General features: G+C 56.0%; 2 protein-coding genes across 2 annotated transcripts; both read left to right on the top strand.

Moving 5' to 3' along the window:
- Positions 1–2,330: 2,330 nt before the first annotated feature.
- Positions 2,331–9,851, top strand: LOC135458267 (carboxypeptidase A1-like). Its single transcript, XM_064733338.1, has 11 exons — positions 2,331–2,553; positions 5,177–5,258; positions 6,000–6,134; positions 6,282–6,380; positions 7,896–7,997; positions 8,271–8,372; positions 8,482–8,592; positions 8,779–8,869; positions 9,012–9,211; positions 9,455–9,539; positions 9,611–9,851. Exons 1-11 carry the CDS (start codon positions 2,489–2,491, stop codon positions 9,796–9,798), a joined length of 1,260 nt encoding a protein of 419 aa, XP_064589408.1. The 5' UTR covers positions 2,331–2,488; the 3' UTR covers positions 9,799–9,851.
- A 729-nt stretch (positions 9,852–10,580) lies between these two features.
- Positions 10,581–14,054, top strand: LOC135458263 (carboxypeptidase A1-like). Its single transcript, XM_064733325.1, has 11 exons — positions 10,581–10,645; positions 10,828–10,909; positions 11,101–11,235; positions 11,316–11,417; positions 11,513–11,614; positions 11,696–11,797; positions 11,895–12,005; positions 12,184–12,283; positions 12,584–12,774; positions 12,957–13,041; positions 13,867–14,054. Exons 1-11 carry the CDS (start codon positions 10,581–10,583, stop codon positions 14,052–14,054), a joined length of 1,263 nt encoding a protein of 420 aa, XP_064589395.1.
- Positions 14,055–14,310: the final 256 nt, after the last annotated feature.

Raw genomic sequence — 14,310 nt, 5'->3', positions numbered from 1 at the left:
ATCCTCTGCCCAGTGACTGAAATCCACTGATGGTAAATGCCAGGGACAGGGACACAGCTGGCTCTTGGACCTGGAGGAGCTCTTGTCCCCAGAGCAGGAGCTGCAGGGCCTGAGGAGCCTCGGCTGGGAGTGTGGAACTGTCACCTTGTCCTGCTGTGGAAGCTCATTCCAACCATGCAGGGCTCGAGGGCCCCTGTCCCCTCCTCCCGAAGTGCCTGGTGGGTGTGAGGAGAGCTCATCCAGGGCTGGAACCCAAGCTCTTCCCCACAGAGAGTGATGGGAGAGACAGCAGCCTCACCTGGAACGAGGGAGAGCCAGCAGGGACACCAGGAAATGCTTTTCACCAGTGCTGAAGTGAAGGGAGCGACCCACCTCTGTTGGTCAGCATCTGACTCCAATGTATTGATCAGCCAGGCACTTTTTATAACAGTGTTAATTCACTTCATGCATATTGCAAAATCTGAGCTCCCCATAGGCTGTAGAGAAAACTTCAGCTCCTCCTTTTGTTTACAATACCTGAGGTTTGTTTATAGAAACCAAGATCAGTGTTCTCACCATGATATGAAAAGTTCTCAAAACCTTCATATCTGTTCTCAGAATGGTCATCTGTTCCTAGAGCAGCCAAGGACAGAATATTGCTTGTTTTTGAGGAAACGGTCTGAGAATCTTGTTGTTTATATAAAAGGTGGCTGAGAACCTTAATTATTTACAGGATCAAGCCTGGGAAAGGCTGCTTTACAGCAGGCTTCTATCTTTCCCTTCATGGCCTCTTTCTTTAAGCCATGCTTGGACCAGGCTCTCCACACACCAGGAGGAGAAGCAGCAGGACCTGGTGCCAGCGGGGCCGTGCTGCCTCCATCTCTGGAGACCCCAAGATCCAGCAAGGAGGGCCCTGGTGGCTCCCCAGAGCTGCCCACGCCCCCCCCAGGCATTGGACACAGACATCCTGTGGTCCCTTCCCACCTCAACCACGCCACGATCCTGGAACCCCCTCAGCGACAACCCCAACACCTTCCCAGGGCACCTCCTGCTCCTGGTGCAGCCAGAACCCCCCGATTCCACGGAGAAAACCTCGGTCAGAGGATGTCAGCTGTGAGAGCTGCCCTGGGAGGTGCCTGCCAGCCTGGGAACACAGCCCAGGAGCCCAGAGCATCCCTGACAAGCACGGTGGGAGCTTTCCCTCAGCTGAATCCCTTCATGGCCTCTTTCTTTAAGCCATGCTTGGACCAGGCTCTCCACACACCAGGAGGAGAAGCAGCAGGACCTGGTGCCAGCGGGGCCGTGCTGCCTCCATCTCTGGAGACCCCAAGATCCAGCAAGGAGGGCCCTGGTGGGTCCCCAGAGCTGCCCACACCCCACTCAGGCATTGGACACAGACATCCTGTGGGCCCTTCCCACCTCAACCACGCCACGATCCTGGAACCCCCTCAGCAACAACCCCAACACCTTCCCAGGGCACCTCCTGCTCCTGGTGCAGCCAGAACCCCCCAATTCCACGGAGAAAACCTCGGTCAGAGGATGTCAGCTGTGAGAGCTGCCCTGGGAGGTGCCTGCCAGCCTGGGAACACAGCCCAGGAACCCAGAGCATCCCTGACAAGCACGGTGGGAGCTCAGGGGCAGCGCAGATAAGGCCCAACAAAGGCCCTGCTGTAAGCTGCAGAACAAAGGCACTGCTTTACCTGGGGAACAAAGACACCTCTGACAAACTGACCTCACGGACAGCCCCGCTCAGGGACAGCTGCTCACAGCCCCTGCTTACACTGAAAACATAAAAATAATTCATTTTCTGCACAAAAATGAGCCTTTCTGTCTGAGCATTACCCCAGCTGAACGTCCCTGTGCACCTCGGAGCTCCACGACTTCCACCTGCTTTGAAGTGAGATTTCATCCACCATCAAGTGACCCCACTCCTGGGAATGGTTTGATGAATTATTTGAATAATATATCTCACATTTTATACATCTGTATCTATATCTATATACATGTAAGCATGAACTAATTAATCATAAATAAATCTACGTTTAAATGTTTGTTTTTTCTGCAAGTAACTTTGTAGTAGCTTGTCATTACACATGCATTACTAATCATAATTATGATTGACTTACTCATAGCAATGTGTAATGAAGAAATCCATGGAAACAAAGAGGTGTTTCCTTGTGGTTTTGGGGCTCCTGTGACCACGCCATCCCCACCGTCCCACGCCCGTGGGTTGGGAGCCGCCCGTGCCCACGGCAGCTCGGGGACACTCATCCAGGACCCACTCACCGAGGGAGACGTTATCAGATCCTCCCTAATTTGGCTGCTCTTGTGTTGACTTTGCCAAATAAAGCAAACATTTGGGCTCTGGAGCCCTTCCTGCCTGCTCTGTTTGTCGCTGCCGACGCCGCGGGGGCGGCGGATGCGGCCCCGGTGAGGAGCTCCGGGAGGGACCCCGACACCGAGGGCGTTCTGTCCTTCCTGGGGGCTCTGCTCTGCTCTCCCACCCACCATGGAGACCCTCCTGGTCTTCCTGGCCCTCCTGGGGGTCAGCAGCACTGAGCAGCTCTTCGTGGGGTGAGTCCTGCTGGGGCAGGGGGTGGTGGGACACCATGGTTGGGATGGGGATGGCCCATCCCCACCAGGGTCCCTCAGGGTCGGCCTGGAGGGTGACATCCCAAAGGATGGAAATCCAGCAGGGGTTTTGCCAGCTGGGAAAGGTTTGGGTTCAGCCCAGGGTTGGAGGGAGGTTTGGAGCAGGTAGGAATTGGGGAATGCTGAAGCCTGAGGGCGTCGCTCCGAGCTTTGCCAGGGTGTGGAATCCCAGAGGATCAGGGGATGATGTGGAGGGCTCAAAGATGATGGCTGTGGAGCCATCCAAGGATTGTGGGAATAAAAACCAAAGATTGCTGGGAATAACAGCCAAGGATTGTTGGGAATAACAGCCAAGGATTGCTGGGAATAACAGCCAAGGATTGCTGGGAATAACAGCCAAGGATTGCTGGGAATAACCAAGGATTGCTGGGAATAACAGCCAAGGATAACTGGGAATAACCAAGGATTGCTGGGAATAACCAAGGATTTATGGGGATAACAGCCAAGGATTGCTGGGAATAACCAAGGATTGCTGGGAATAACCAAGGATTTATGGGAATAACAGCCAAGGATTTATGGGAAAAACAGCCAAAGTTGCGGGATTCGAGCAAGATTGCTGGGAATAACCTAGGATTTATGTGGGATACCAAGCAGGATGATGAGGATAACCAAGATTGCTGTGGAATAACAGCAAGATACTGGGAATAACCAAGATTGCTGGGAATAACAGCGATTTATGGGAATAACAGCCAAGGATTTGGGAATAACAGCCAAGATGCTGAAAACAAGGATTTATGGGAATAACCAAGGATTTATGGGGATAACAGCCAAGGATTGCTGAGAATAACCAAGGATTGCTGGGAATAACAGCCAAGGATAACTGGGAATAACCAAGGATTGCTGGGAATAACAGCCAAGGATTTATGGGAATAACAGCCAAGGATAACTGGGAATAACCAAGGATTGCTGGGAATAACCAAGGATTGTTTGGAATAACAGCCAAGGATTGCTGGGAATAACCAAGGATTTATGGGAATAACAGCCAAGGATTTATGGGAAAAACAGCCAAAGATTGCTGGGAATAACCAAGGATTTATGGGACAAACAGGCAAGGATTGCTGGGAATAACCAAGGATTGTTTGGAATAACAGCCAAGGATTGCTGGGAATAACAGCCAAGGATTTATGGGAAAAACAGCCAAAGATTGCTGGGAATAACCAAGGATTTATGGGACAAACAGGCAAGGATTGCTGGGAATAACCAAGGATAACTGGGAATAACCAAGGATTTATGGGAATAACCAAGGATTGCTGGGAATAACCAAGGATTTATGGGAATAACACACCATGGGAAAGAACAAGATGTGGCTGGAGAGGGCCCTGGGGAGGGAGGGCAGCACTTTTCCAGGATAACACCGCGGTGTTGCAGCTCCTGCAGATAAGAACAGCACCAGGGCAGGAATGAGGCTGAGAATGGGGCATGGAATATGGGGGGGGGGGGTCGGGGTCAGGACAACCCAAAACTCCCAAAGCTTCCAGAAAGGTCTGAATGAATGGACTGGCAATGAGAACTAACTGGTAGAGAAAGTGAGAATTCTGTGTTCAGAGTAGGGAAAATTTATCCATGAAAAAGTCGCCCCAGGAAAATTTATCCATGAAAAAGTCCCAGCAGCTGGACGGCCACTGGAGCTGGGGCTCTCATGGCCCAGGGACAGCTGGAGCTGTGCCAGGGGGTTCAGGCTGGATAGCAGGAAAGGTTCCTGATCCAGAGGAGGGTGCTGGCACTGCCCAGGCTCCCCAGGGAATGGGCACATTCCCAAGGCTGCCAGAGCTCCAGGAGCGCTTGGACAACGCTCTCAAGGACAGGGGGGGATTGCTGGGGTGTCTGGGCAGAGCCTGTGGTTGGATTTGATCCCTGTGGGCCCCTTCCAGCTCAGGATGTTCTGTGGTGTGCCTGACCCACCTTCCTCCCTGCTGGGGTTGAGGGATCCATCCAGGATCCCATCACTCTCCTGCAGGCTGGGAGCCAAGCCTGTGCAGGGAATGTCAGGGCTGCTCCCTGATTTTGGAAAAATCACAAGGATTTATTGCCTGCCTGAGTCTCCCAGGCACAGAATGGAAATTGTTATCACCCCGGGGAGGTGGTTAAACTGATAAATGGGAGTTAAGAGGATGAAAGGGGAAAGGTGAAGGAATTTGGTGCCATTTTGGGAGCAGCTTTAAGCACTGCCCAGCAGGAGAGGTTGGAGGTGGAGGATTGATCCGAGATGAGAAAACCTCTGTCCCACAGAACATTTCCATCTCCAGGGGCTGTGCCTGTCCTTGGGAAGCCCAGCCAGGCTGGACTGGGACCTCTGCTAGGGAATACATCCACAGATACACAACATATCCATGGGAGAGATTCCCCAGCATCTGGGGAGCTGCTCAAACAAGGCTGGAGATCATCCCAGACCCCCAGCACTTGCTTTTTCCCCATCATGGCTGCTCTGAACCTGCATTTTTTTTTCTCTCAACACCAACCACTGATGAATTTTCCAACCCTCTGAGCTGGTGTGGAGCTTCCCCAGGGCAGAGTCCCTCCCTGTGACCCCTGTGCCTCCCTGCAGGGACCAGGTGCTGCGTGTCACGGCCAGGAAGGAGGAGCACATCACCCTGCTCGGGGTGCTGGGCGAGCAGGAGGAGCTGCAGGTGAGCTCTGAGGGCTCCTGAGCAGCCCCTGGTCACAGCCCCTGGTGAATCCAGGGCTCCATCCCACCCTTTTCCCTCCCCATTTTGGAGCTGTGTAATTTAGAACTGTCAGACATCAAAGATGCATAGACAGGCTCTGTTTGATTCCTGATGGTCTTCAGCAAGATAACTTATAAAGAATCTTAGAGCATCTCAGGTTTTAAAAAGACTGAAGTAAATACTGGAAACAGTTCAGAGAAGAGTGGCAAGTATGATCTGAAGCACACAAAGGTTTCTGTATGCACAACAGCTAAACAGAGTAGCCTGAAACCTGGAAAAAATATGATTGGGAAGAGAATATTGCAGTATTCTATACAACCACAAGGGAAGAGAAGGAAATGTGTTCTCCATACATCTTCCAATGCAAGCATTAAGAAATAAATTAGGAGAATAACACAAGAAACTTAACAACACACTACAACATAGAACCATAGAAATGTGAATTTAACCTGGGGCTCCCTGAGCTCAGAGCTCCTGTTTTGTACGAACTGGGAACATCCCACAAATACTCACTCAAACAACTTGGGCTGGAACATTGCTGTAAATCCCTACCCAGACATCCACCAAAATTTGCCCAAAAACCTTTTTAGACCCTTCATGAAAATTCCTGTGAGACCCTGGAGCTGCTGGGGAGCTCAGTGGATGAGCACCAGCACAGGATGGGGCCAAGTTTCCCCTTTCAGCCCAACTTCTTCCTCCCAGGTGGATTTTTGGCGTCACCCCAACCGCCTTGGCCACCCCGTGGACCTGCGGGTGCCCTTCCCCAGCCTCCAAGGAGTCAAAAAATTCCTGGATTTCCATAATTTTTCCTACAGCATCATGATCGAGGACGTGCAGGTAATGGCTGTGACAGAAACAGGATGAGCTCCTGCAGTTCAGCCCTGAGAGAAAGTCCAAAAAGTTGGAAATCAAGGAAAAAAATCCAACCCCCTCCTCCTTCCAGCCTTTTTGATCTTGGGGGTTTTTTTTTTGCCTCCTAACCAGGAATTATTGGATGAAGAAAAGGAAAGCATGAGGAGGTCTAGGAGGGTGAAGAGAAGCTCCAGGATGTTTGATTTTGCCTCCTACCACACCATAGATGAGGTACCTTTCCCTGCAGAGCACTGCCTTTGTCCTGCTGGGGTCACATCCATGTGGTGAAGGTCGTGGTGAGTTCCTGGTGACAGGTGAGACCTCCCTGGACACGATTCCTCCTCCTTGGTGGAGCTTTTGGCTGAGATGGGAGACCGGGAAACCTTCCACATCCAGCGTGGCCACTCCTGGAACCTCCCACCCTGTGGAAGACAAAGCTTCACTTTGGGGGTTCTTTGGGACTGGTGGGGGCTATGATGGTGTTGGGGAGGGGTCTCAGAGCTTTTTCCCTCACCATTCATTCTACTTTTCCAAAAAATGTTGGGAGGTGCCTTTCCCTGCTCACACAGAGCCTCAAGCACCTCATGTTCTCCAGGGAAGCAGGAGATCTTCTCCAGGGGAGTCCCAGATCCCCAGGGAGCACCAGATCCCCAGGGAGCACCAGATCCTCCCCAGGGGAGTCCCAGATCTCCAGGGAGCACCAGATCCTCCCCAGGGAGCACCAGATCCCCCCAGGGAGCACCAGATCCTCCCCAGGGAGCACCAGATCCCCAGGGAGCACCAGATCCTCCCCAGGGAGCACCAGATCCCCCCCAGGGAGCACCAGATCCTCCCCAGGGAGCACCAGATCCTCCCCAGGGAGCACCAGATCCTCCCCAGGGAGCACCAGATCCTCCCCAGGGAGCACCAGATCCTCCCCAGGAGCACCAGATCCTCCCCAGGGAGCACCAGATCCCCAGGGAGCACCAGATCCTCCCCAGGGAAGTCCCAGATCCCCAGGGAGCACCAGATCCTCCCCAGGGAGCACCAGATCCCCAGGGAGCACCAGATCCTCCCCAGGGAGCACCAGATCCCCAGGGAGCACCAGATCCTCCCCAGGGGAGTCCCAGATCCCCAGGGAGCACCAGATCCCCAGGGAGCACCAGATCCCCAGGGAGCACCAGATCCTCCCCAGGGAGCACCAGATCCTCCCCAGGGAGCACCAGATCCCCAGGGAGCACCAGATCCTCCCCAGGGGAGTCCCAGATCCCCAGGGAGCACCAGATCCCCAGGGAGCACCAGATCCCCAGGGAGCACCAGATCCCCAGGGAGCACCAGATCCTCCCCAGGGAGCACCAGATCCTCCCCAGGGGAGCACCAGATCCTCCCCAGGGAGTCCCAGATCCCAGGGGAGTCCCAGATCCCCAGGGAGCACCAGATCCTCCCCAGGGAGCACCAGATCCTCCCCAGGGAGCACCAGATCCCCAGGGAGCACCAGATCCCCAGGGAGCACCAGATCCTCCCCAGGGAGCACCAGATCCTCCCCAGGGAGCACCAGATCCTCCCCAGGGGAGTCCCAGATCTCCAGGGAGCACCAGATCCTCCCCAGGGAGCACCAGATCCCCAGGGAGCACCAGATCCCCAGGGAGCACCAGATCCTCCCCAGGGAGCACCAGATCCTCCCCAGGGAAGCTCTGCCTGCTGCATCCCAAAAGCAAAAGGTGAGAGCCAGGCTGAGCGTGGTGAGCCAGCAGCTCCTCCTTGCAGATCTACGAGTGGATGGATGTCCTGGTGGAGGATCACCCCAGGCTGCTCAGCAAGGTCCAGGTGGGGCAGAGCTACGAGCAGCGGCCCCTGTACGTGCTGAAGGTGGGTCCTGGGGCAGCCTTGCCCTGAAAATGCCCTCAGGGTGAGAGGCTGTGCCAGGGGAGCTCAGGGTGGGCACAGCAGCAATTTCCCCATGGAAAGGGGGTCAGGGAATGCCCAGGGGGGTTTGGGGTGCCCAGCCCTGGGGGTGTCCCAGGAACTCCTGGAGGTGGCACTCAGGGCTCTGGGCTGGGGATGAGGTGGGGATGGGGCCCAGGGTGGATTCCACGATCCTGGAGGGTTTTCCAGCCTCAGGGATGCCGTGGTTCCGCACAGTTCAGCACCGGGGGATCGAACCGCCCGGCCATCTGGCTGGACACCGGCATCCACGCGCGGGAATGGATCACCCAGGCCACCGGCATCTGGACGGCCAACAAGGTCACCTGGGGGCCACCTGGGGTGTGGGACCCCAACTCTTACCCTGTATCTGTCCCATCCCTCGTCTCCGAGGGGCACCGGGGCAGCTCCTGCTCCTCTCCACGCACAGATCGCCAAGGAATACGGGCAGGACCCCTCTGTCACGGCCATCCTGGACAGCATGGACATCTTCCTGGAGATTGTCACCAACCCTGATGGCTTTGCCTTCACCCACAGCTCCGTGAGTGCGGGGACACCACGGGGGGATCTTGTCCCAGCACTGTGCCCAGCATGGATTCCCAGCCATGGTTTTTGGGTGGGGAGGGATGTTCCTCCACGTGGGGCGGTGAGTGGAGATCCCTGGAGATGCCTGGGCAGGGGTTGGGACTCACATCCCTGTTCCTGTGTCCTCTCTGTGCGCTCCTAGAACCGCCTGTGGCGCAAGACCAGGTCCATCAACGCCGGATCCCGCTGTGTGGGAGTGGATCCCAACAGAAATTGGGATGCTGGGTTTGGAGGTGAGACCTTGGCCACCAGATCCCATACCCAGGCGTTGCTTGAGCCTCAAAACATCAAAACTTTCTGCTAGAGCGGAGAAACCCAGGGATGGAAACCCTTCCTGAGGGATCCTCTCTGGATCTCCTCCTCCCCCTGCTCCAGGTGCTGGCTCCAGCAGCAATCCCTGCTCCGAGACCTACCATGGCCCTCACGCCCACTCCGAGCGGGAAGTGAGAGCCATCGTGGATTTCATCCGCGCCCACGGCAACGTCAAATCCGTCATCTCCATCCACAGCTACTCCCAGATGCTGCTCTTCCCCTACGGATACAGGAGGGCGCCCGCGCCCGACCACCAGGAAATGGTGAGATGGCCCCAAAACGTGGGGCTGGCACCACCCCAGGAGCTCCCCTGCTCCTCTCGTTAGATGCAACCTGAATATCAAACCCCTGCACCTGGGTTCTGGAGGAGGGAGGTTGTGAGCTGGACCTCAAACATCAAAAATTAAGGGGTTTTGGGAAAACCTAGAGCAGAAGGGATGGGGAAAGATGGGCTTTAGATCCCCGTGATCCACCAGATCGCAGCACTTTTGGTGCTTCCTTTGCAGAATGAACTGGCCAAGAAGGCCGTGAGCGACTTGGCCGCCGTGTTCGGGACAAAATACACCTACGGCAGCATCGCCAACACCATCTGTGAGTGTCCCTCCCTCACCCCGCAGCAAATCCCCAGGGAACGGGCTCCCACCGGGCTCCTCTCCCTGCAGACATGGCAGGAGGCACCACCATCGACTGGGCCTACGACAACGGGGTGAAATATTCCTTCACCTTGGAGCTGAGGGACTCGGGGCGCTACGGGTTCCTCCTGCCCAGCTCCCAGATCGTCCCCACTGCCACCGAGACGTGGCCGGCGCTGCTGGACATCATGGTGCACGTCCTGGAGCACCCATACTGACCCAGCACCGCCCCCAGCACTCCCTGCTCTCAATAAACCCTCATGGACATTCAGTGGTTTCAAGCACACTCATTATTTTTCATGCTAATCTCCAAAGAAAGGGTGGAAAAGGACTCCCAGTCCTGCAGGTGTTGATTTTCCCCTCGTGGCTTTGGCTCAAAGTCCCCATCCCTTGGAGCCAACAGCCAGCATGGGAGGAGGAGATGGGGTTTTTTGGGCAAGCAACCCCAAATTTGTGGGGTTTTGAGCAGCTTTGCTCGATCATCCTTTCCCAGGGAGCTACAAGGAGGGACATGGGGTTCCCTCGGAGTATTTGCTGTTTATTTTTGGCTACTGGGACAACTGTCACCTGCTCTGACCTCTGTCCTAGGCCAAGCTTTACAGCCCAATTTTAAACCAGTTTCCCCATTGCTGTGGTTTAGGGATGCAGCTCACCAAGCCCCAAGTGAAAATCTGCATTTTGTGCATTCTCAACCCAAACTGATCCTTTCCCTCCCCTCAGCTGCCGCTGGGGGCTGTGGGATTTTGGCACCTCCCGGTCTCACCTTGCTGCCAGCTGACTCACCAGGGCCCCAGCTGGTTGCTGGGACAGGTTTGGCCAGGACTGGGAGTGCCTGGATGGGGCCAGCAGGGCCTGACCTTGGCTGGTGGCAGCCAGAGCCTTCCCAGGGCCCTGGGAAAAGGGACAGCTGGGGGGAAGGCCGGGCTGGAGCCACCATCCCATGGGATTTAAGAGGGCCCAGGGCACTGCTGGGACCTGAGATTGGCTGTCCCTGCTGACCATGAGGCTCCTCGTGCTCCTGGCTGCCCTGGTGGCAGCGGCCACCTGCACCGAGACCTTCTTCGGGTAAGGGGCTGGCACGGGGACGGCGGCACCGCGTGGGGCAGAAGGAGTTGGTTCAGCCCTGAGGGAGCACAGGGAAAAGGCTCAGGGGAAATCCCTGGAATGGGGGGATGGATGGCTAGGGTTAGGTCGGATTAACGGGGCCGGAGCTCGTCCCACACCCCTCAGCACCCCTGACCCCACAGGCACCAGGTGCTGCGTGTCGTCCCCCAGAGCGATGAGGAGCTGCAGAAGGTGCAGGAGCTGCAGGACCTGGAGCATCTGCAGGTACTGGCTGTGGGGATGGATTTTGGGGTCACCCCCCAGCCCATGGCCTTCGTTTCACACCCCATAAGCAAAGCAAGGATGGGGCTGGATGTGGGATCACGGGAACCGAGCGGTGAAAAGCAAGACAGGCTGGTGCTGGGGGTGCATCCCGAGGCAGGATCTCACCCCTCGTGTCCTTTTTCCCCACCCAGCTGGATTTCTGGCTGGAGCCCCGCAAGCTCGGCCTGCCCGTGGACATCCGCGTGCCCTTCCGCAGCCTGCAGGCCGTCAAAGTCCACCTGGAGGCCTCTGGGCTCTCCTATTCCGTCATGATCGAGGATGTGCAGGTCAGCAGGGCCGCAGGGGAGGTGAGGGACAGGGGGATCCCATCAGTGGGAATGGGGCTCACCCCAGCCCTGTCCCACAGGCCCTGCTGAATGAAGAGAAGGCGGAGATGCTCCGCAGCAGCCGCCACCGCTCGGTCGACACCGCCACCTTCAACTACGAGGCCTACCACACCATAGATGAGGTGGGAAAGCACAAGATTTGGGGCATTTTGGGGGAAAAAGTTTGCTCTTGGGCAGGGGGTAAGCTGGGAGTCACCCCCACATCTCTCATTCCCAGATCTACAACTTCATGGACATGCTGGTGGCCGAGAACCCCAACCTGGTGAGCAAGCTGGAGATTGGCCGCTCCACCGAGAACCGTCCCCTCTACGTGCTCAAGGTGAGGACGTGGGGATCGTGATGCACAGGGGGGGAAAGTGGTGACAGGGACAAAGCCAACTCCCCCTCTCTGCTGTCCCAGTTCAGCACAGGGGGCACGAACCGCCCGGCCATCTGGATCGACACCGGCATCCACTCCCGCGAGTGGGTGACACAGGCCAGCGGCGTCTGGTTTGCCAAGAAGGTACTGACACACCCCAGCAGGGCCCTCAGGGGCTGTGGGCTCCAGGTGGGTGATCCCACAGGGAGAACAGGGAGCCCCAAACCTCCCTCCTCTCTAGATTGTCGAGGATCACGCGAATAACGAAGGAGTGGCCTCCATCCTGGAGACGATGGACATCCTCCTGGAGATTGTCACCAACCCAGATGGCTTTGCCTACACCCAAACCACGGTACTGCCCTGGATCTCCTCTCCCTGGTTCCTACTGCTGCTCTGGATGGGGCTGGGGGGGATCTGGGGGGTTACACATCCCTGAGAGGGCAAAGCCTCCTCACCCCCGTTTCCATGGGATGGGAAGGGGCCCACCAGCCCTGGGCACCAGCTGAGCTGAGGTGGCTCTGCCCTTCCAGAACCGCATGTGGCGCAAGACCAGGTCCAAGCACGCGGGCGCCATCTGTGTCGGAGTGGACCCCAACCGCAACTGGGACGCAGGTTTTGGAGGTCAGAGCTGCCCCCTTACCCCTGTGGAGCTTTTTCACTCTCCAGTTGGGGGCTCCAAAGCTGTTTCTGGCTCAAAGATCCATTGATGTCCCCTGGGGAAGAGGTGGGATTTGCTCTCCTGGTTTGAGCTTTGATGCCCCCCAGTGACAAGTGAAAGTCACCCTACAAATCTAAATCTCTAGGAGGAGATGCCCCAGGAGCATCCCTTGATCACCACCAAGGAGCTGGGGGGTGGGAAAACCTCTTGGGCTTGGAATCCCCCAAATTCCCGCTGTGTTCTCACCATCCTCTTCTCCACAGATGCCGGAGCCAGCTCAAGCTCCTGCTCCGAGACGTACCACGGACCCTACCCCAACTCGGAGCCCGAGGTGAAATCCATCGTGGACTTTGTGAAGAGCCATGGCAACATCAAGGCTTTCGTCTCCATCCACAGCTACTCCCAGCTCCTGCTCTACCCCTACGGCTACACCGAGACCCCGGCACCAGATGAGCAGGAACTGGTGAGGCCCATGTGCTTTGAGGGGCTGGCATGGGCTGGAGCTCTTCTGCTGCTCCAAGGAGGAGCCAGCTCGGTCCTGCACCCCTTGGGAAGCTGGGAGGAGCTTTGTTGCACCCAGAAAAAGCTGTACCCACAGGTTTTTCCTTTCTGTGGCTCATCTTTCCCTGTTCCCTGTATTCCCAGCACGAGGTTTCTGCCAAGGCCGTGGCAGCTCTGTCCTCCCTGTATGGCACCAAGTTCACCTACGGCAGCATCATCACCACCATCTGTAAGTGCTGGGGCAGCCCCAAAACCCCCAGATCCCAAAACCATCCCTCACCCTGGCCAAATATCCCATGGGATTCCTGCACTGTTGAAGTGTGTTTCTATACTTTGTAATAGTTTTGGTTTTGTATTTTTCCCATATGGTTTACCCCAGATTGTACCCCCCTCTCTTTACCTGTGTAATCCTTTTGTTGAGATCACCCCCAAATCCCCACCCTGGCTCTCTGTCAGTTAAATTGTACCCCCTCTCTTTACCTGTGTAATCCTTTTGTTGAGATCACCCCCAAATCCCCACCTGGCTCTCTGTCAGTTAAATTGTACCCCCCTCTCTTTATCTGTGTAATCCCTTTGTTGAGATCACCCCCAAATCCCCACCCTGGCTCTCTGTCAGTCGCTCACCATCCCATCCCCTCCATCTAGAAGTTTCAGTTCAGGACATCGAGTGATCAGCCAGGGGTCAGCCCCCCAAGCCTTGCCCCATAGGCTGTCCTAAATGTCCATCCCTCAGGGTCACTTCTTGGTCAGGAAATGTTCTCTACTTTGGGTTTCCACCTCCCTAACCTTGGCACCTCTCCCGGGGCTCTCAACAGGAGCCCCCTGAGGTGTAGGGGCTCCTTCAGAATAAAACCTTGGAGTAACCCCTGCTAAGAGTCAGCCTTTTATCCTCCACCCATGTCTCTGGTGTCTCTCCAAAGCTGACCAGCCTGGCTGCCCTCAGTACCCCTGGGGCACAGAGCGTGTCCCGTGCTGTCTGCCAACCCAAAGCTCCTGAGAGGCTCCCAGAGACACCACAAAGCTCTGAATCCCACCTCCCTTTTCCCTCCCCCAGACAGAGCCAGTGGATCCACCGTGGACTGGACCTACAACCAGGGCATCAAATATTCCTTCACCTTCGAGCTGCGGGACACGGGGCGTTACGGGTTCCTGCTGCCCGCCAAGCAGATCGTGCCCACCGCCCAGGAGACCTGGCTGGCGCTGAAGGTCATCATGGAGCACGCCAGGGACAACATGTACTGAGCTGGGAGCAGCAGCTGCACAGAGGGGAGAAGGCAACCAGTTAATAAATGCAAAGAAGGATGAGAAAAGCTTGTGGTTGTTTTCTCTTTTTCACAAACTGGGTGGAAAGGCCTTCGGAGCTGGGGTTGCAAAGAAGGATGAGAAAAGCTTGTGGTTGTTTGCCCTTTTTCACAAACTGGGTGGAAAAGGCCTTTTGGAGTTGGGGTTGGTGCCAGCACAAACAGGGTGTGCTGGGTCATGGCCTGGAAAAGGAATT

This window comes from Zonotrichia leucophrys, chromosome 1A, assembly GCF_028769735.1.
Source record: "Zonotrichia leucophrys gambelii isolate GWCS_2022_RI chromosome 1A, RI_Zleu_2.0, whole genome shotgun sequence".
Taxonomy (NCBI): Eukaryota; Metazoa; Chordata; class Aves; order Passeriformes; family Passerellidae; genus Zonotrichia; species Zonotrichia leucophrys.
The sequence above is the reverse complement of the archived record's forward strand: the minus strand, read 5'-3'. Positions and strand labels throughout refer to the sequence as shown.

Coding starts and splice junctions, on each gene's coding strand:
- LOC135458263 (XM_064733325.1), top strand. CDS start 10,581: ATGAGGCTCCTCGTGCTCCTGGCTGCCCTGGTGGCAGCGGCCACCTGC. Junction 11,615..11,695: donor GTCCCCTCTACGTGCTCAAG/GTGAGGACGTGG, acceptor CTGCTGTCCCAG/TTCAGCACAGGGGGCACGAA. Junction 12,775..12,956: donor CACCAGATGAGCAGGAACTG/GTGAGGCCCATG, acceptor CTGTATTCCCAG/CACGAGGTTTCTGCCAAGGC.
- LOC135458267 (XM_064733338.1), top strand. CDS start 2,489: ATGGAGACCCTCCTGGTCTTCCTGGCCCTCCTGGGGGTCAGCAGCACT. Junction 8,373..8,481: donor GCATCTGGACGGCCAACAAG/GTCACCTGGGGG, acceptor CTCCACGCACAG/ATCGCCAAGGAATACGGGCA. Junction 9,540..9,610: donor CAGCATCGCCAACACCATCT/GTGAGTGTCCCT, acceptor CTCTCCCTGCAG/ACATGGCAGGAGGCACCACC.